The 20,725-nt window shown below is 46.3% G+C and overlaps 2 protein-coding genes and 1 long non-coding RNA gene across 4 annotated transcripts; 1 reads left to right on the forward strand and 2 right to left on the reverse strand.

Moving 5' to 3' along the window:
* Positions 1 to 1,487: 1,487 nt before the first annotated feature.
* Positions 1,488 to 3,485, reverse strand: LOC133930550 (uncharacterized). 2 transcript variants are annotated; one of them, XR_009911773.1, is made up of 4 exons: positions 2,790 to 3,485; positions 2,462 to 2,690; positions 2,166 to 2,320; positions 1,488 to 1,952 (listed from the first exon to the last, which is right to left on the reverse strand). It is a non-coding gene; the product is annotated as an uncharacterized LOC133930550 (long non-coding RNA). The 2 variants fall into 2 exon arrangements; XR_009911772.1 differs by lacking the exon at positions 2,790 to 3,485 and having other exon boundaries at positions 2,462 to 2,727.
* Positions 3,486 to 4,135: 650 nt separating this feature from the next.
* Positions 4,136 to 6,962, forward strand: LOC133883237 (uncharacterized). Its single transcript, XM_062322491.1, has 4 exons — positions 4,136 to 5,125; positions 5,215 to 5,358; positions 6,001 to 6,186; positions 6,720 to 6,962. Exons 1-4 carry the CDS (start codon positions 4,196 to 4,198, stop codon positions 6,798 to 6,800), a joined length of 1,341 nt encoding a protein of 446 aa, XP_062178475.1. The 5' UTR covers positions 4,136 to 4,195; the 3' UTR covers positions 6,801 to 6,962.
* Positions 6,963 to 7,096: 134 nt separating this feature from the next.
* LOC133883236 (vacuolar-sorting receptor 6-like) lies at positions 7,097 to 14,785 on the reverse strand. The gene is made up of 14 exons (XM_062322490.1): positions 14,250 to 14,785; positions 9,965 to 10,454; positions 9,650 to 9,867; positions 9,466 to 9,554; positions 9,278 to 9,347; positions 9,070 to 9,153; positions 8,884 to 8,960; positions 8,674 to 8,755; positions 8,506 to 8,588; positions 8,361 to 8,424; positions 8,106 to 8,234; positions 7,910 to 8,013; positions 7,690 to 7,796; positions 7,097 to 7,575 (listed from the first exon to the last, which is right to left on the reverse strand). Exons 1-14 carry the CDS (start codon positions 14,536 to 14,538, stop codon positions 7,569 to 7,571), a joined length of 1,893 nt encoding a protein of 630 aa, XP_062178474.1. The 5' UTR covers positions 14,539 to 14,785; the 3' UTR covers positions 7,097 to 7,568.
* Positions 14,786 to 20,725: the final 5,940 nt, after the last annotated feature.

Genomic DNA, 20,725 nt, shown 5'->3' on the forward strand with positions numbered 1-20,725 from the left:
GCTTCCTTTAAAGATCAAGACCTTTCTATGGTTCTTAATCAAAGGCGTCATCTTAACTAAAGATAACTTAGTGAAAAGAAATTAGCAAGGGAATGAAAAATGTTATTTTTGCACTTGTAATAAGACAATTCAACATCTTTTTTTTTTATTGTAATTTTGCTAAGTTCATTTAGAGAACAGTTCATGTTACTTTTGGCCTTCGTCCTCCTAGTAGTGTATTCAATATGTTTGGATCCTAGCTAAATGGGATAGGGATGAGGCTAAAGAGACAAATTTTTATTAGAGCCGCTGCCATTTGTTGCGTGTTGTGGTTTAGCCGAAATGATGTGGTTTTTGACAACACAAATATATACTCTTTTATGCAGGTTATCTACAGGAGTACGTATTGGATCAGATTTTGGGAGATGCTTCAAAAGGAGGAGAACCGTACTACAATGCAATCGGGGTGTCGCCAGTTACAGACTACAACGATGGACATATTCGTAAAATTTGGATGTAGATTTAGCAATAGACTAAGTGTTTAAAATAAACACGTGCATTTGATTAAATTTACTACCTTTTGTTTATACTAGTTGAGTGCCCGTGCGTTGCAACGGAAACAAAAATTGCACAAGATGACACCAAGCATATGGCAAGATTATATGTGAGGTACTGTGAAATTATGTACTCATAGTTGAGACTCGTGATAATAAATTCAAATATGATAGCAGAGCTTTGTTCTGTATTAGGCACGTCAATTTACCTAACTACAAGCACAAACTATACATTAACATTTGGGTGCCAATCAACTTCGCAGTTCATAGATTTCTATTTGGCTCAGATGTTAGCAGTCACCATTGAACATAAAACATGATGCCAACTTGTCAAGTAGCCATTTATTTGGGGTTGTGAATTCTAACCACAATGCCAATTTATTGGATGTCAGCAACAGAACTCTACAGGTTTTGGTTATTGTTAAAAAGTTAGAATAAGAGGTGCTTTCCTCTAGATGGGAATTGGCCAACGGCCCAACACTGGTAGGGACTGTTTGGCTATGGCAAGCTGGAAGACCATGTGCAGACAGTACTAATGACCTGGATGTATTCGACAAAATTTTGCATCAGGTGGCTGTCACTTGACTTAAATGGACAGATGAAAGCAAAACATGGCAGCCCCATGCCAAAGTCAAAGGAACAACACGGAGAGCTGAGTTGTTCTTTCAAGCTTGAGTTATGGTGTACACGAATGTGCAGTTCAAATTTTACCATCTCTTTCCGTAGTTTGTCCCGCTCTTGGATGGTAGTTCTGGTCTCTTCCCTCAATTTAAACATGATAGCAGAGCTTTAAGCTCCTTATGAATTGAATAAAAGAGGAGAAATATTAATCGTGCATAACGAAAAATTCTACCATGAGAGGCTTTAGCTTCATAAACAACATTTGCTCTTTATTTTTGAACAAATAGTCATCTCTAGCCTTCCATATAAACCACAATCAGTAAATGAAAAATGAATGCTTTGTCCTGCTGAGACTGAACTTGAGTAAGAACTATGTATATAATTTTGAACAGATAGTCATGTCTACTCTTCCATATACGCCAAAGTAAATAAAAAACTAATTATCTGTTCTGCTAAGACTGAGCTTGACTCAGAATTATATGCATATATAATGCCAGTGCAGGATTGCACTTGCTTCCAGGACATGCATGTTCAGTTAACCCATCGTAGAAGCCAAAATTCAGTCTTCTCTTTGCCTACAACCCATGCAGTTAACCAAGCTGTTGAACGACTGAATCAAAGACTCAAAGAGAACTGCAAATACGTATAGCTCTTGGATGATGGTGTTATCGATCATTGCTCTTGAGTCTTGACTCCTCAAATGTCAGGAAGATGTCCTCATCTTCGTAGTGAACAAAAGGGGGCAGCTCTTTAGCTTGCATAGTTATCAGCAATTCTCAAAGGTTTTCAGGGAGGCTCCTGCACGTAGATGCACTACGTACTTAGATACCAATAGTCAACACGGTTTTTGTTTAAATGTCAATCTCACATGAATACGGAAACGCAAAGTCGTAACTGTTGTTTTTTTAAATGAAGTCAATACCTAGGCATGAGCGTAAAGAATATGATTCGATCAGAATGTTCAGTTTGCCTCAAAAGCTAAAAGCATAAAAAATGAAAGTGCGAACTCACCTGGACATTTGGGTGATCGGTATGTCAGGAAGCATCAATCTCAGGTGGCTTGTTTAGATGTATGTATTTTCTAGAGATGTAGATTTTGTAACGCGAAATAATTCCATTTGTATTTGGCCAATATATAGGAATGGTACTGACAAATGTAAATTCTCCTGAGCAATTAATCAAACAGGCTGTGAGCATTCACAGTATACGTAAGAAATGAGAAAACATGTAGAATCATTCATACATGAAAAAAAAACTCTGCTCAAATCACGAAATGAATTACACAATGGACAGATTATGGTGATTACCTTTCCACAACCTTCATGAGGGCACACAAAATTATTTTCTCGAATGTCCAGGGCTGTCAATTGGATCGGCAGCTTTTACAGCGTTGACAAGCATCTGACAATCAGAGAAGAAATGGAAGGAGGGCATCTGAAATCCTTGTGCAGTTTGAATTGCAAGTTGAAGTGCTGTGGCCTGTGGCCACTGCGTGAAGTCGAGATGGAGATCCCTCCTTTAGCTTGCATCCTGGTCCTGAAAGTAAGAATAGCTCACCGCTATTAGGAGGAACCTCCTGACCTGGAGCTTGATGGCGCCGAAGATCTTCTGGGCGAGGCGATGGCGTTGCTGCACCTGGTCAGGACGCCACCCGGCCTGTGGGCAGGTGAGAGGCGAGATGGCGACGGCTGCGGGAATGAGATGCGATTCAGGGACAACATCCTAGCAGCATCTTAGGGGAGGAAATAGGAAGCGGTGGCGAAAGCGAGGGATCCCGGCTGGTTCGGCTGCTTCGGGGGGAGTTGAGTCCGGCAATGTGGGGCGGCGTGGAGACCTGACGGCGACACGAATAGCTTCGGGCGGAGAGAGTCCGGTGAACATGTCCCTCGGAGAATCGCTCACATGAGACAAGAGGGGGAGGTCGCCGCCGCGAAGGAGGGGCGTCGGAACGATGCCGCGAAGGAGGGGCGTAGCATCGACGCTCGATCGCGGCAGACGACGGGCGGCCACGACAGCTAGCTTGGAGCGGTGCGGCGTCGAGGTGGGATGGGAGCGGCGGCGCGACAAGCGTGGGGGGAGGGCGCGCAGAGTGGCGGCGGTGGACGGGCGATGAGGAGGTGCGACGGGCGTGGTGGGGAAGGGTGGCGCGTGATTGCCGGGCAGGATCTGTTGGACGCGCGATGAGGAGACGCGACGGGCGTGGTGGGGAAGGGTGTAGCGTGATTGCCGGGCGGGAGCTGTTGGACGGGCGATGAGGAGCGCGGGTGCGCGGGACTGATCGGACGGGGGAGGAGCGGACGATCGTCCGACTGGGGCAGACGAAAGGATGCATTGCAAACGTTTTAAGTAGTAGAAGTAGATAGAGAAGTAGAGATTGGTCGCTTTTGTGGTGGACGGAGTCTACTTCGTAGCCGATTTGGTTGTAATAATTGTTTTAATACACATCATAGTGTAGAAGCTGGGATCTTTTTATTTGCTTGATAAAATAAAGCTCTATTTATCTTTAAAAAATGCATACTTTTGAAATTTTGCAAACGGCGACAGATTTAAGAGAAATTTTGCCATCTCTACTGTTGGCGCCACACAACCTTTCTCCTAATAAGAGAAAAACGGACGACTTCCTCTCAAAAGAAAAGGAGAAAACGGACGACTTATTATGGAAAGATAATTTACAGTGACAGCTTGTTGGCGTTTGTGCAAAGCCATCTGTTCATAGAAATGGTTACTTTTTGCTTGTCCTTTTTAATGTAGGATTTCCTAGCTTTTGCAGGCCCAAAACTCTCAGCAATGTTTACACTGATCAAAGTGATCGAATACTAAATTTTCATCAAGCTTTCGAAAAACTTTTCTGGGATTATGTTGTAATCCGGACCATTTGGATTTTCTAGACCAAAAATCCCCAACCGTAGATCATGAGCCATTAGAGCGGCCCACCCGATCCAACGGCCAGACACCAGCACAGCAGCCCACCATTCCATTCCGCAAGTTAAGCCCAACCCTAAGCAGCACCTAAACCCATCCACACCACCACCCCCGCCACCATGCGAGGCATCGGCGCCGCCGCCGCCGCGAGGCGGCACGCGCACCTCCCTTCCTCCTCCTACGCTGTCGCCTTCTCCTCGTCCTTCTCCGGCATAGGCGGCGCCGGACGCGGGCGCGGGCGCGGCGTACCGCCGTCCGGGCCGCCGCCGCGCGCTCCCGGTCGCCCGATCGCTGACGCCGACGGCGCGGAAGATCCCTTCTCCGCCCCCGCGTCCGGAGGCCACGGCCGCGGGGAGCCTGTGGTCCCCACTTCCTCCCCCACCATCCCCTCTTTCTCCGCGTTCTCCGGCGCCGGCCGCGGCCGTGGATCGCCGCTGCCCCTGCCGCCGCCCGCCGAGGACGATGCTCCCAGGCAGCCGACCTTCACCAAGCACTTCGATGACGCCCCTTCGCGCCCCGATCCGGAGCTGCCGAGCGTCGACGCCTCCTCCTCCGCTGCGCCGCCGCCGCGCGCGCTCCCTTACGCCGGCGCCGGCCGTGGCGTGCCGCGGCAGCAGCAGCAGCCGCCGGCGGATAAGGCCCCGGAGGAGAACCGCTTCATCCGGCGCCGCGAGGCGGTGAGGCAGACGTCCGGCGCGCAGCAGCCGAAGTTGTCGCCGCAGGACGCCGTGAAGCGCGCATTGGAACTCCTGGGCGGCGGCGGCGAAGATGGCGGAGGTGGGCTTGGCGGCGGGGGTCGCGGCGGACGCGGTGGCCGCGGTGGCCGCGGCAGGGGTCGTGGCAGGTGGCGCGATGACCGCCGGTCCGTTGATGTGGATGATCGGCAAGGGGTCTACTTGGGGGACAGCGCCGATGGGGAGAAACTGGAGAAGCGGCTTGGCGCGGAGAAGATGAAGATCCTGGAGCAAGCGTTTCAGGAAGCAGCAGATAATGCGCTGCCGCATCCAATGGAGGATGCGTACATGGAGGCTTGTCACACTAATAACATGGTGCGTGCAGCACTGCTATGGAGTTTACAAATCTTTATGTGCTTGTGAGGTTCCTGATGATTTTTGTTTCTGCGGGTTTGTGTGTGCAGATCGAGTTTGAGCCGGAGTACCATGTGAATTTTGATAATCCTGATATTGATGAGAAACCACCAATGTCACTGGAGGAGATGCTGCAGAAGGTGAAGCCATTCATAATTGCGTATGAGGGCATCCAGAACCAGGAAGAATGGGAGGTGATTTCTTCAATTGACTTGCACAGTATTACATTTCTCCACGAAAATGTTTGTGTTAGTAGATGCTGTTTTTATTGTTACTCAAATAAAGGGTGCATTAGAAAATTCAAGGTCTTCATACCAAGGGTAAGCAATGCTATTTTTCTGCAGTTATAACACAAAAATGGGTCTAGGGTTGATAATATCTGGTGACGATTGCCTGCTTGAGGCTTGATAAAGAACAGATAGAACAACTTAGGCTACCACCACAATATTACTTTCAGTTTACAAATGTATATCATTGTGGTAATTGGCTAGGTATACTTCCCTAACTTTGACAACTAGTATACATGAAATTATCCAGATTGGTCTCATTTCTGTAGACGATTTTAGTATTCTGCATTCAAATATACTCACATAACCTTCAAACTACACTAGCTGATATACAGATAAATTTTCTAAGCATATCTGGTTCTACATTTCAGCTTTTATAACTTTTGGAACTTGGAACTTCTTTCAAGATCACATTAAATTTTGTGTCGGATCATTAGATTAATTTACCAACAAGTACATATAAATTAATGGTTGTATCCAGATTGCTGCTAATATGAGTTTTCTTTGTATCTTTAACTGACCCATTATAATGTGCTGTATCACTATCAGGAAGCTGTGAAAGATGTAATGGCGAGAGCACCCTATATGAAAGAGCTCATAGATATGTACAGCGGACCTGATGTTGTGACTGCAAAACAACAAGAAGAGGAGCTGCAAAGAGTTGCAAATACTCTTCCAGAAAACATCCCTTCTTCAGTAAAGCGGTTTACTGACAAAACCTTACTAGCTCTTAAGGTTTGCCTTCTTATTACTAATGGTCTAAACATTATTCATAGTATCAATGGGTCGTTTTTGTATGTTTTCGTTTCAAGTTATCCAACTTCTGAATCTCCGATGGTGATGCAAGCAACATAATTCATGTCTAACTTGTCAATCAAATGAAATTATGACAAGACTATCTATAGCCTGGTTGCTTTCAAGAAGAGAACTACTCTCTGTTGGCATATTGAACTTGAAGTTTAACCACAACAAAGAATCTTCTTCCTTTACTTTTTATGTGATATATGGTGTTCCCTTATTATCTGTGTTCGTAATCTGGTCCAGTGGTCTTACTAAGGTACCTTAGTTCTAGCACACTGAACATATCTCGTGTAGGCTTTTCATGACATGCTGTTCCAGATAGAATTTGATAGGTGATGCAATAGCAAATGGTTTATCCTATCTTGAGTCTTGACACTCCTTTCCTTTTCTTCTTCCTTCTAGAAAAGAATATTTATGTCATATCATAACGAGTCACTTTATCTTGTACCTCTTTCTCTTTGTTGCAGAATAATCCAGGCTGGGGTTTTGACAAGAAATGCCAATTCATGGACAAGTTTGCTCGTGAAGTTTCAGAGCAGTACAAGTAGAAAGCTCTGTTATACTCTGTTGTAACATTTTATTTAGCCCCCAAGAAGATTTATTGCGTTCTTCTTTGTTTCGAGGGAAGGTGCGATGCAATCTTTAATCAATGCAATTTTTTCTTTTGCCAGGATGCTAATTAGATAAATAAAAATACTGATAAGCATTGATATTTCTTTTGTGAGAATTTTCTCCTTGTCGATTTGATTCTAGTAATATTGGCGCCATTTCATTCCGGCATATGGAACGCCTGTACCTGATTTGAAGTTACTTGAGGTGATAATCAAATGATGAACGTTCACAGTTTGAAATGAGAGTCACTGGCATATATTTCGTTCAGGCATATGGAATTCCCCTAAATCTGCAGGGAGTGCTCTGTTCTTGGAACCACCAGAATCGTATGGTGGAGCTCCTTCACACACCAGAATCGTAGTCTCAATGGTTTGTCTACTGTACATGTATAGCAGCTTGTATATTTCTCTCTCTAAATCCTGTGTGTAACGTCTCTTGAACCACAAGAGCCGAAATGCCTACCTAGCTAAAATCTCTAGAGTTCATTTCTGTGCCTGGTACAAACTTATCTTTTCTACAATACAGAGGTGAAGTAAAAAAAATATCGAAATCACAGCGAAGTATTTGTCGAATATGGTTGAAACCATGATAGCAGCTTGATCCTTGCAACGCCTAGCACATCTTTGGAGGGACCTCGATCAGGCTTCACTGCCCAAATTCTCCATGCAAACGTCACACGGTAATTGAGGCGTTTCAGCGACCATTCAGTGCCTGAAATTCGTCTCGGTATCAGGATTAAATCAGTCAGGGCCATACAGAATTACAATTGCTATCAGATGATCAGAGTATTCATTCATGCCGAACTTGATTGGCGAGCGAAATTACCTCAAAGCTTCTGAATCATGCTGCCGAAGAGGCTGGTTCTCGTTGTTCTGGCTGTCGAGCGGCATGTACTGGGACATGATGGACATGATCTCCGAGTCCATGTACGACTACAACAACAATAACAAAAACATGAAGTGAAATTTTCATCTGTATAAATCTTTCTGCATCACATGCTCCAGTCATTTCTGCTGAACCGTGTATCTCAGATGGACCCACTCACCCTGAGTCTGTACTTGTAGAAGACGTAGCCGGCGATCCCCACGCCGGCGACGCACGACACGGCCAAGATGGTGATGAACCAGCCGAGCTTTGACATGTTGTTAGCTGCGTGACAAATTCCAAAAAATCTGTCACTGTCGAATGACAAAATACAAAACTGATCTGCATGTAGGTTTGCTAGTGTATCTCTGCATTACCTATGCAGGCGTCCTCTCCTCGTATGTAAAGCTGGTTGCCCTTGCACTTGCACTCGTAGTTGCCCCACGTGTTCTTGCAGTGGCAGTCGGGGCAGGTGCACGCCAGCTTCTCCCTGCACTCGTCCAGATCTGAAGGAGAAGGAGCACACATGGAACAGAGCGTTTCTTGATCAGTTCAGTGATTCTGCCCGGCCGGTTAAACCATCAACCACTAGGTATAGTTCAGGCTGAGCATGTGAATTTGAGAGGTTTTACCTTCGCATTTGTGGCCATCGCCATGGAACCCTGGCGGGCACCGGCATCCGGTCAATGCGGTATCCTTCGATTTGTGGCGAGCATGCGATTAGCGAGGGTCGTTAACGAAGGAACCATGCAGCGAATGAAGGAGAGGAGGTGTTACCGAGCACGCGGAGAAGGTCAGGTGCCCTCTCGTCTCCGACCAGCACCCGCCGTTGTTCAGAGCGCACCTGCCCGGCCCAACCGCTGGAGCAAGAGCGGCCGGATGAAGCACACGGCGCATCAGCATTTCACGAAGGTTGTTCAGTGTCGCGTGGAGAGGAAAAATTACCTTTGCAGCCGGTGTAGCCGTCGCCCTCGTAGCGGACGCCGTTCACCACGGGGCACTCGCACACCCGGCCCCTGTACGTATCCTGCGCGCGCCGTGCCGGGAAGCATGTTATCAGCACAAAACACGACGAACTCGGCCAAATCCAGAGCTTTTCTACGCATGCGACGATGTCGATGCAAGCCTGTGGGTGTGGCAGTGGCATGGACGTACCCGGCAGGCGGTCACGTTCGTGGCCTCGTCTCGCCAGCACCCGCCGTTCCTGCGCAGGCACTCGTTCGTCTCGATGTCTACGGATCGAAGAGAGAAAAAAAGAAACCTCGTCAGATTTTATTCGAAGGGAACAGTCATGTTTCAGTTTCGCTGTTTGTAGAACACTTTCAGAAATCAGAGGTCTACCAGGGCTCAGGCAGACACGGGGCTCGGTCCCCTCCTTGAAGCCGGCGCACACGGCCTTCAGCACCGCCGTCCGCTCCAGTTTCCCTTCACACAGGCACAACACAATTCGTGTCAGTATTTCAAGGCAAATAGCTCTCGAAAGATGAGATTTTTACATCGATGCTTGCGTTAGTTCTTGTTCTGACGGAAAAAAGATGCCGCAACCAACCTCTGTACTGAACGTTGTTGATGACCAGGGTAGGCAAGATGGTCACATCTCCTCGCGACCCGCTACCGATCTGAAACATTGGAACATCATGAGGTCTGTCAGATTCAGAGTTCCAGGCCTGAACATTCAGTGCTGAAATTTCTTCAGCCCAAGGAATTGTGACTGCGAGGAAGAAAATCGTGACGAACCTGGTCTACTTGCTCCTTGGACAAGACGGCATTGTCGGCGTCGGCCTCGGGATCGCCCATGCACTCCAGCACCTTGTCGAGAGGCAACCCTGTTGGATTCCATTCCACCACGTTGGCAAGACCGATCAACAACAGCCGAGATCAGATCATGGAGCTAGCTGGGGTGATAGCAAGTGGTGCTCACCGAGCGCGGTGACGACGTCCTCGGCGCATGCCTTGCTGTACTTCTTCTCCTTCATGGAGCAGCGGATCTTGTAGTCCATGACGTAGTCCCACCACGTCCACGGGTGCCCGCTCTCGTTGGCAACGCGGTGCACGCACAGCTGCCGCAGGTTCTCCACCACGACGTCCTTCCCCTCGTACCCCGCCCCGAAGTCCTGCTCCGGGTCCGGCGCGCAGTACCTGCCAATTGCCGTGCCACCACCTTCGATCAGCCGTCGCCGTCGTGGGCGCAATCAGTGCAACTACGCGAGCACTCCGATCGCCGTCGGCTACGTACCTGCCGTGGTTGATGCACTGGGACTTGCACTGCTGCGTGAGCCGGAACGCCTCAGGGCAGTACCAGGTGATGTAGTGCGGCGTGAAGCGCACGTACCCACCGCGCTCCAGGAGCTGCGCGTGGCCGCGGAACCCGCGCACGAACGCCATCTGCTCGTCGCACCGTGCCCCGCACTCGTCGTTGCTGTTGGTCCACAGCTCGTACTCCACGCGCTCGTCCGGGTGCGGCATCGACTCGCGCCAGTCCAGCTTCACGATCACCTCCTCCTGCCCGCCGTCGCCCGCCACCTTCTGGGCCATCTTCTTGAGGGACTCGCCGAAGGCGCGGTTGACGAGCGCCGACGGGATGTTGATCTTGTCGATGTACTCGGTGCCCGGCGACGCCTCGGGGCTGTCCATGGTCAGCAGCTTCTCGTCGACGTTGTCCGCGATCAGCACGGCCGCCGCGCCCGCGCGCTGCGCGTTCCACGACTTGAGCGCGAAGTAGCATTCTGCACGTAGTGGCAAGCTGAACTGCGTCAGACGGCGGCCGGAGAATGGATCGAACCCCGACCGGGGGTGGTCCGTAAATGAAACGACGACCAAGATAGGGCTAAGATTCCCGATTGCCAGAGGCACAAGTACGCAAAAATTCTAGAAAAAAATAATCATGGAGATGGGGAGGATCCATAGAGAGAGTGATCGGCAACTGAAATAACCACCAGTGCAAGATTCCAAATTGACGATGCCACAGGCGCGCAAACATTCGGGTAAAATTCATGGAGATGGGGAGTGGTTCGACGCAGAACATACAAAATTTCATATCCTGGAACCTTCTTTATAGAGAGAATTGAAAGAGAGAAATTGTTAGCTGGGGCGGTCGGCGAACCAAATACCGACCCGTTTTGCCGGCGCGGGTCAAAACCCCAGAAAAATTCACGAAGACTGGCAATAGCAGGGCCCATAATCATACGTGTCTGGTACGATCTCGAGATGGAGAAACGAAAAATAAAAATCGACCTCAACAACACCTCGCGCGCGCAGGTGCGCAGAACTCGTTGCTTGCTTTGCTGCTGTAACGCCTACTTCATCGACGAACAACTGTTCAGGTGCAGCAATTTTCGAATGAGTCTTGAATAGGAATGGTGATTCCTGACTAACAACTAGTGGAGCTGGGCATGCATCTGACGGGAAGTTTTCTTTTTGAGAAGTAGACGGGAAGTTCGGACGCTTTGCTTTCTAAGCAAGACTGAACTGATCGGTCTGTCGAGCTACCTGCTGCCTTCCGATTGAAGAGATCGCAGCACCTAATAGTTGATGGCGGCAGAGCTCTGATCAAGCTGAGTTTCTATGGTTCGATCAAATGAGACATGAGCTTCAGAAATCAGAAATGCAATGCACGTATGGTTGCACGATCTTGTTCTTTTTGCCTTCCTGGGTTCAGAGTTGTCAGATAAGACGGAAACTTGCGTGACATAACAACCACGGCAAGATCCTCGTTTTTGGTGGCACAGACGCGAAAAAAAATCCATAAAATTTCCTGTAGACGGGGACTGCAGGGTAGAATCATCTTGTAAAATTTCATAGACTGAGACGATCTATAGAGGGATAAATCAAAAGGAGAAATTGCTACCGGAGGTGGTCGGTAAACGGAATAACGACCACCCGGTCGGTAACCGAAATAACGTCTAGGGTAGATCCCCGTTTGCCTGTACCACAGGCGGGAAAAAATTCCGGTAAAATTCATGGGGATGTAGGGATGAAAATGGACGGGAACGGTCGAAAAAACTCTCTAACCGTTTTTATTTTCATATTTTTTCTGCCGGACGGAAAAGAAAACGGGATAGACGGGAACAGGAAAAAACAAAAACGATCGGATATAATCGGAGGGTCGAAAACGAACCAATCCGATCAAAAAAATGTCGGTATCGGTCGGGATTCGAAAACACAAAATGAAAACACCAACCTACAGAACTATCAAGACATGTCAACATGTATAAGTTTAGCATTATCTTCAGATAACACTGAATTAATAAGTTTAATGAACCAATCCAATCAGTAAGTTGTATTAAAGTAAAAAATATATATCATATGATTTTTCGATTCACATGATATATCATTTTTTATCAATATTTGACTCAAATAATACAAGATACGAATATACAACAACATAAGCCTTAAGATCGAGCAGTAGCTCGGTTGGTTCGTTTCCAGTGGCAGACTGACAGGGATAGCTAGTCGTGGGTTCGATCCCTAGGATCGACCCACGAGCCTCATCAGGGGTTTTTCCTTAGTAGTTAGGGGTATACACACACGTGTCCGTTTAGCGAGAATATATCTGTAACGTGTATGCTTAGGACATACACGCGTGTGCGTGCGTTAGGCGTGAGTGTGATATAAGTAGGTTATATACGTTATGTTTTGTACCCCTCTAAAAAAGAACCACATAAATCTTAACTCGATAATCGAGCATATAATAAACATAAGTGATAAGTTTCAATTAAAGACATAAGTGAGCGTATGGGTGAAAACGGACGGAAACGGTCGGAAAAACCCTCTACCGTTTTCACTTTCACATTTTCTCAGCCGGATGGAAACGAAAATATGATAGATGGAAACAGGAAAAAACGAAAACAGACTGAAAAAAAGGGATACAGCACTGGAACGAAATGAGATTTTTCTGTTCCGTTTTCATCTCTATGGGGATGGGGAATGGTTCACAGAAAAATAGTACGAAAATTCAGAGCCTGGAACGATCTGTAGATGGAGAATTTAAAAGGAGCAGTTGCAAGCTGGGGTGGTCGGTGAACCAAATACCGACCAGGGGAGACTCCCTTTTTGGCAGTGCCACGGCCGTCGAAAAATGCTAGAAAAATTCATGAAGATGTGGACTAGATCGCCGAAGCGTAGTACAAAATTTGAGAGACTGGAATGATCTGTATAGGGAGAATTGAAAAAGAGAAATTTGCGCTGAACAGCTTATGCAGCTATGCGTGCAGATGTGCAGACTGCAGAGCTTTGCTTGCTGCTGTAATGGCTACTTCGTCGACAAACACCTAATGCCACGTAACCGTATTCTTTACTGACTTAACCTCATGTTCATAGGGCGTATTTGTGGTCAAAATATGTGTTCGAGTGAAGCAATTTCACAATGTTGGACAGAGTTAGTAGTTTTTTGCGAAGGAAGTGCGCCAGTTCAGTTGGGCATCTGATGGAAGCTTCAGTTGGAACGCTTTGCTTTGAAAGCAAGGCTGAAACGGATGGTCCTGCGAAGCTGTTGCCTTTCGCTTCAAGGGATCACCAACTGGTTGGTGCCTTGGTGGTGAAAGATCTCGGATCGAGTGAGTTGAGATCATCTGACCAGATGAGATGCGTCAGCTTCAGAAATATGAAACAGAATGCGTGCATGTGCATTATCCTATCCGTCTTCCTCTCCTAGGTTCAGAGTTGTCGGATGAGACAACCAGTTGTCTGAAACTCGAAGCAAGGAAAGGAGCAATCTGATGCCAAATCGTCCTAAAACAACTGGTGCACAGTTTTGAAATTTTAACCAAAATGAAATTACGAACAATCTGTATGACAGTCAACTATTCTAATACTACATACAATAGAAGTGAGGCCAAGATGACTTCAATAATGGCTCTGGACTAGGATTCTGTTCTGATCATTGTTGCTCATCGTTCATGGTGGATCGAAGGTACTAGCATGTGCAAATTTCAAAATAAGCATATACTATTATGTGGCAATTCAACTACTGTTTAGTGTCTGGGTAGTGGGCTTCCATTTATTCCAAAACTAACTCAATGGAATAGGAGTATTGGCTGTGTGTTGTTCATCCAGCCCCTACTTGCTGAACTGAGCTACTAGCTCCTTTCCTTCCAAGACAATAAAGAATTGTTAAAAAAATTTATTGCAGTCTCTGTGACACCGTAGTTGGAGATCAATCGACATCAAAAGGTTAATATATTATATCACTTAGGTAGCATGCCTGCCTGATATGCACTGACCAACCATTCTACCTTATAATCACTATCTAACCATTGATTTCCTAGAGAAGATCAGCACAGCGACATAACTCATCAACAAAACAACCAGAACTGAATTGAAACGAATTATGATACTGACATGATTCATTAGCAAAACAAGCTTTGTCAAACAAAACAAAAAGCAGCACAAAATTCATATCTTCAAAATCGAACATAAGGTTACTTTTCAAAGACAAAATTGAACATTAAGATATCTTCAAGACACTCAAATTTAGAGCTTTCAAAGAGACAAAAAAAAAGATTTTTGAAGAGAAACTGTACCTCCACGGTCAAGCAGGAGGATGACCGGCCGGCGGGACTTGGACTTGAACTTGTTGTCGAACTCGACGCAGCCGGTGGCCTTCTTGTCGGGGTAGAGTACGACGCCGGTGAGCGTGCCGCCGTAGTCGGGCACGCCGAAGTTACCGATGGCCGCGTCGTGGTGGCCCCGGATGTGCTCCGGCGCGAGCACCCTCACGCTGCTCTTCTCCACCACGAACCGGCCGCTCACAGCCACGATCAAGAAGGGCAAGGCCACAAGGCCGGCGAGCCACGTCACGCGCCCAGCCATTGCCGCGAGCCGATCAGCCACCGCCCCCTCCTCTCCCTGGTGATAAGAGGAGGGAAAGAAGACTTCAACGAGCAGGGTAACGAGTCGAGTTTGGTGGCAAGTGAGTGGTTAGGTGGTTGCGGGAGAAGCAGAGAAAAATATATATTGCAACTGATCGGTGCAACTGCGAGAAAGAAATGGTTCGATGAGAGAGAAAGGCGAAGGAAAGAAAGACTTTGGTTTTGGGTGGTGACGATGGAGGTTGCTTGGATTAGGGGCGGCTTCACTTGTATCTATAGGATGTATAAGAACATTAGTTAAATTTTCGTTTTTACTAGTTCATCGTATGTATCAGTTATTATGATATCTTCTGGTTTAATAAATAAGATATCTAAGATCTCCTCTCTGTGATTGTAAATGTGATCGTTTTAGCCTCCTTAACTATTCTCTAAATATAAGTTATTCTCGAACTTCTATGTATTTTTTTCTTTTTTTTCCCGTCTGACTCTTGTTTAATAAATATTATCACTCTCATAAATGAATGAGTTATCTTTTCCAATGCAGAATAAATAAAGGGCAACAAGATCATTTGATCTATTTTCTTAATCCTTGTGCATAAATCTAAAATAACTTACATTTGCAATCGGAGAAAGTATATCAGTATGAGACATCTAATTATTTTTATTCTAGATCTGTCACAATTTAAATCGGACATTGGTATCAACTTTTATGAAGTATGAGACAAGGTGACAGGGAGAGGAGGAAGGTGCTTGTGAGAGGGAGCAGCCAACTGCTAGCGGGTGAGAGGGTATACAGACTACAAAGTAGGAGCAATGAGAGGGACAATTTTTGGAAAATAAGAGGTGGAGAATAAAGATAAGATCAAATGCCAAATCATCATCACAGGAGAAAAGGTGGGAGAGGAAGCTGTGGTTTGGAGTATTTGGACACTTTTGGCCTTGATTTTCTCTGTTAGCTTCATGCTATCAACGGTTTATTGGAATATTAATTAGTCACAAAATTCTTTTTGAATAAAGAGCGGCCAAGTGAAAGGATATTATCTTTAACAAAAGAAAAAAATGTATTTTCTTTACAGATTATATATACATGTACACATTAATTCCGTATTTTGTCTGTGCTTCAGCAGTTGAACTATGAAGAGATGCTAGCAGTGGTATTTACGCGACTAGAGCAGTCGGTCAAAGCTATTTTTATCAGACACGGATGGAGTTCTAAGTTTCGGATCATGCATCCAACTCCATAATATCACTTGTTTCAAGTTTACCCTTGTATTTGAGATTGTCCTTTCATGTTTGTTGGTTTTCTTTTTTTGTCTTTTGGTCTATATACATCTTAGTCATGTAGAGGTCGGCAGCAAACTCTTATATGGTTGTATCTCCTTGTTATAATAAAGCTTCCATTATCAAAAAAAGTGAAACTGAGTAGAAATAGAAAAAAAAATTCTATTTTTGATACAGTTTTAAATCCCAAAATTATTTAGGTACTGTTTCTTGCCAATTTAGAGGAGTGTGAGTTTTCATATGGTGTTATAGCACAAAATAGTATTTGTGCTGATCATATATTATTAATCGATATAGTGTTGTTTTGACATCAATCAACTGACCTTTTCAATGAGAAAAATCTTGTTTGGAGGGTGCCTATAAATATCCCGCAATGACACGCCACGCCCTTAGCGAAACAAAAAAAAAAAAAAAAACTGTGTTTGATGTTTCTTCTTCTCTATGTGGAATATACGCAATATTTTAGATGCGACATGAACATTTAGTCCAACTAAATTAATAATGCGGTGACTACGTTATGCTAGATCATGCACAACACAATGGAGTTGTTGCTTTCTTGGTGTAAGCGTACAATGCAAACGTGTCTTAGAAGAAAAATACTCCCTTGGTGACATAGGCAAACAAGTCTGCATACCTATTGGTGACACAAAATTTTAGCATCTATTTACCGAATTGGATCATTCTAGTTCTTATTAGATAGATGTATTGAAAATTAGTTTCTGATAATATATTTGTAATTGAATTGGAATATCTTCAAGATCAGGGATCGAACAGAAAATAAGACATGTGATGTATAAATGTTCAATCCCGATGTTGTGTAATACCCTATGTCATGTGCGAATGATGTTGTATATGAATTGTCTCAAGTATAAGTAAAGTGACTAAAACTATTATAATAGGGTAGATCGGATCTAAACTAATCTAGGATTGAAATCATCGAATATCTCCTAAACTAGGATCTTGGTGCTTGCTTTGTTATTGCGTAGGCGTTGTTGTGAGTTGTTCTTCGTTCCTAGTTGGAGGTCTGGATCTCCGTCTTATATAAGGGTCTTTACGCCACTCTGAGTTTATCGTTGTCGATAGAGATTCTTCTGTCTTATCGGTCAAGGTAAGACAGCTAAATTCAGTTTGGATACTGGTTGTACTCGAGTTGGTTAACCCGATCGAGACCTTTCTAGTATAGATCTCTGAGTATATTGAGTCCCGTAGATTTAAATCCGTAATATCTAGAGTTATTCATCAGGTGTATAATATATCGTATCCATATATAATATATTTCTTATGCGTATACACTATATAATTAGATATTCGATAAGATGTAGTACTGGTCTATCTCATGAGTGCACATTTTATAAAATTCCACTATGTATGCGGACTGGACACCGGAGGAGGTAGTGTTATACAGGAGTTCGTTGAAAGGGAAGGCATTCCGAAACTGCTAAGCTGAACATCGTTAGAAAAAACTGGCCAAGCTGAAGTATTTTTGGATGAACAAAATTGCAGAAACATATACATTTGTTCCTTCTCCACCTGTGACTTTGCAGAAAGTTGCAACTCCTGGAGTCGTGGTTGTTTTGGTAAATTCATTGACCGGTCGAGTGTTGGTGTCTTCTTTGGGTGCAAAGCAGGGCAGGCTGAAGCCTCGACCGACCGCGTGCGTTGGTTGAGTCTACGGTGGACCCAACGGGGTTGACGGGTTGACGTGCTTCTTGGGTTAGATTAACTCTGTACCGTACCGTATGGTTCGACCTGTGCTGGACTTCGGCTCTGAAAGTCAGAAACACGCGGACAGAGTCGTCGCGGAAGGAAAATACGGATATGTCCTTAAACATGGAAAAATCACGTTTTTTTTATAATTTATGATATACTATTAGATAAACTTAGAGGTACATGGACACCCTCTGCAAGGGCTCACACACAGTAGACGCACCTCCGAAGACGTGTTTGCATGCTCTGCACGTGTCTGTTGATGACGGCTCCAAGACGGATTGGCGGCCGGCTGAACGCCGGCGAGGTTGGTCGTCGCTGGAGCCGGTGGTGCCAGGCAGCAAAACGACCGGGCGGAAGGGCCTATGCTGCTTTAGCGGAGGATGCATGAGGCGCGATCCACCTCTGTTGATACTCACCACCGGCGATGTTGGATTCATGTGAAAAACACTAGGGCGCAAAAGGTAGGCAACATCGACTCGATCCATCGAGGGGTGACGGTGAGCCAGTAGCCAAGCTTCAGAGCTGTCGTCGTTGACAGGGTTGCCTGTGGCCCGCGTGTTGCCGGAAGTGGATGGCTTGTGCTGTCAACCTCGGATGAGTACCGTGGAGCGTTTGGCGGGACGTTGGGGACTCTGTCGGTGACCTCCTCGCTGTGGCACAGGAGGAAGCTTGCTCTCCACCGGAGCCAAAGGACTAGGGGTCGAGTTTTATGGCTTAGAGCAACTTCACTAGGTTAGATATATAGATGTTCATAGCTATATTTAGCTATTCCATATGAAACACCAGTTCAAATATATTAGGCATCAGATTGAACATTTGTGTAGCAGTAGTCAAACCTATCATCTTTAGTCAAACCTGAGCGAGACGTCATTTCTCCCACCTCTGTTCCCTCTGCCAAAATCTGTTGCCACGCTTCCATCCCCACGCCCCCTTCCCCATCTTTGTTCCTATACTTATTGGATCTTCCTGCGACGCTGGCCCTGCCTTACCCTCCTACGACAACAGCCCTACCCTCCCGCCACCTGCCCAGGGAGTCGCGCATTGCGCTCGGCCGTCGGCGTGGTGGGGGTGGTGGCTGTTGGATCCTGCGGTCGGGCCCTGCAGCTAGGAGGCAGCCAGTGCCTACCCTGCCCTTTTTGCGCCAGCCCCCGGCATCATGTCGAACAGAGCGCTCGGCCATCGGCGTGGTGCACTCGGTCGTCCACGTGGGAGGGGTGTGGTGCAGCAGCAGCAGCTCGCGGTAGCACGTAGCAACAGTAGCTCGTCTGCACAGAGGTGAGAAGAATGTATTCTTTTGTGGAATTAGGAGAAAGTGACATCAATTTATGTGGTTTGAGTGCTAGATTGCGAATGCAGAATGTTAGTTGCACAATTTGATTGCTAGATTGAGCTATTTCTTATTGTCAATACTAGAGTAGACTTTTTAGATTTTGTGCACTACAAGTGTCCGATGAAATATCACTACGAACACAAAACTGAATTTGTCAATGTATAAAATAGAGGGTCTCCTGTTCTGAGGATCCAAACCGGTCAATACCAGTTGGCAGAAGATTCTTTCCCGGACTAGGGTCCCACCACATGACCAGTCTGCATCTTCACGACCAAGATCTTTACCACGTAAGGGACTCCCACGATCAACCTTCGCTGGTCGCGGGACATGTTCACATCAAACCAAACTATTCTTATTAAATGCATTCCACTCAAGTATTTTTCTTCCCTAGGCACTCCTCCTCAGGGGACATGCCGTGGTCGGCGCAGTGGTGCCATGCCCTGTCCCGTAGATTTAAACATTACAATATGGACTCATAGGCATGTCAGACTGCTTCACAGTCTCGTGTGCGAGATCGATGATGGGACGGGGCGCACCGGCTGATCGGGGTGACGTAGGCATAGAGGTGTTTAGCGGATGGGATGGGCTCGACTGCTTTATCAAAATAAAAATGGGCACGTGCGTCGCTCATTTTAAATAGCCTAGGGATGAGAGGTTTAGCTAATGTATGGTTCAGTAGAAAAAAGCTCACTAGTAAGACCTCCTTCTCTCTGGTATATAAAGAGAGGAGGATCTGGTTTGTAGGGAGGGGTCAAGAAGACTCATCGGGAACCAGTTTATAAACATTGATAACAAAATACACAAGATATATGATAATTATCTTTAGGAAAGCCTGAACCTGGATAATCCCTGTGTTCTTGAGTTCATCACAAACACTCACACCGCAAGCATCGTTCATGCGCCCATCGATCATTACACTCTGGAATCATTCTCAGGGATTAACTCTCGACGGTTGGCGCGCCAGTTAAGGGGTGTGTTTCTGTGTTTCGGTAAGAGTTGGAGATTAGATTGAGCTACCCATAGCATGATCCACGACAACCGTTGAGTCCTGTTTCGAGGACCCCAGTCACCGCATGGTGTTCATCATGGGGTACGACCCAGATGAGCCCGATGTGCCCAGGTATGGGACACTGAATCGGAGTCTAAAGGCTCCGAGACTCAACAAAAAGTTTGTATGACAGTTCATGCAATGGGGGGCAGCGGAGGCTCCTATGTTTCGGCTACCGGCGATAATCTTCATGCCATGCACCCGGAGGGGAACTAGACTGGCGCTGAACATGGGGACGCTCTGACACAGCCCCAACCACCACAGTATCGCTCGGAGGAACTGCCATAGAGGACATGGTCTTTGGCGGTGTCATCGCTAAGGGCGTTACGCTGCGTGAATGTTGGGGGCTTCCCCTCGCGACATGACGCCAAACTGTGACGGCAAGCACCATGTCCGTCGGTAGGACTAGTGATGGTCACGATTACCAACAACCACGACAAGCCCCACAGCATGAAAGATCCCTTCCTCCCCCGGTAACGAGGAGTGCTTGGAGACCCCCCGTCGTGTTGGGACAACCAACCCTCAGACTTGCGCGACTCCGTGCGCCAACACGACCTATACTGCATGATCCGGAGCCATCAACCAGGCAAAATCCCCAAACAGGTAAGAGGTTACCCTAAAACTAATCACGTGTGTTGCATTTTGGGCAGGGCATCTCAAGGACAAGAAAAAATGATCTTCCACTCTTTAAGTTCCTAATAGAAATAATGACCACTTTTGGCAGATACCAAGAATGGGGGTAGCCTTCCAGGATCTCAACAGGTGACTCTTTTTTCTCCTCTTGTACTGACCGCTCCTTGACCAGACGAGGCGTCAATT

This window comes from Phragmites australis, chromosome 10 (genome assembly GCF_958298935.1).
Source record: "Phragmites australis chromosome 10, lpPhrAust1.1, whole genome shotgun sequence".
NCBI classification, from domain to species: Eukaryota; Viridiplantae; Streptophyta; class Magnoliopsida; order Poales; family Poaceae; genus Phragmites; species Phragmites australis.

What these genes read in the sequence shown, in the direction of transcription:
- LOC133883236 (XM_062322490.1), bottom strand. Translation starts at nt 14,538, where the DNA reads ATGGCTGGGCGCGTGACGTGGCTCGCCGGCCTTGTGGCCTTGCCCTTC. An exon ending in CGAACGTGACCGCCTGCCGG is followed by an intron (nt 8,756 to 8,883) that starts GTACGTCCATGC and finishes CGGCGCGCGCAG; the next exon opens with GATACGTACAGGGGCCGGGT. An exon ending in CGATGGCCACAAATGCGAAG is followed by an intron (nt 8,235 to 8,360) that starts GTAAAACCTCTC and finishes CTTCTCCTTCAG; the next exon opens with ATCTGGACGAGTGCAGGGAG.
- LOC133883237 (XM_062322491.1), top strand. Translation starts at nt 4,196, where the DNA reads ATGCGAGGCATCGGCGCCGCCGCCGCCGCGAGGCGGCACGCGCACCTC. An exon ending in AGAACCAGGAAGAATGGGAG is followed by an intron (nt 5,359 to 6,000) that starts GTGATTTCTTCA and finishes TATCACTATCAG; the next exon opens with GAAGCTGTGAAAGATGTAAT. An exon ending in AAACCTTACTAGCTCTTAAG is followed by an intron (nt 6,187 to 6,719) that starts GTTTGCCTTCTT and finishes TCTTTGTTGCAG; the next exon opens with AATAATCCAGGCTGGGGTTT.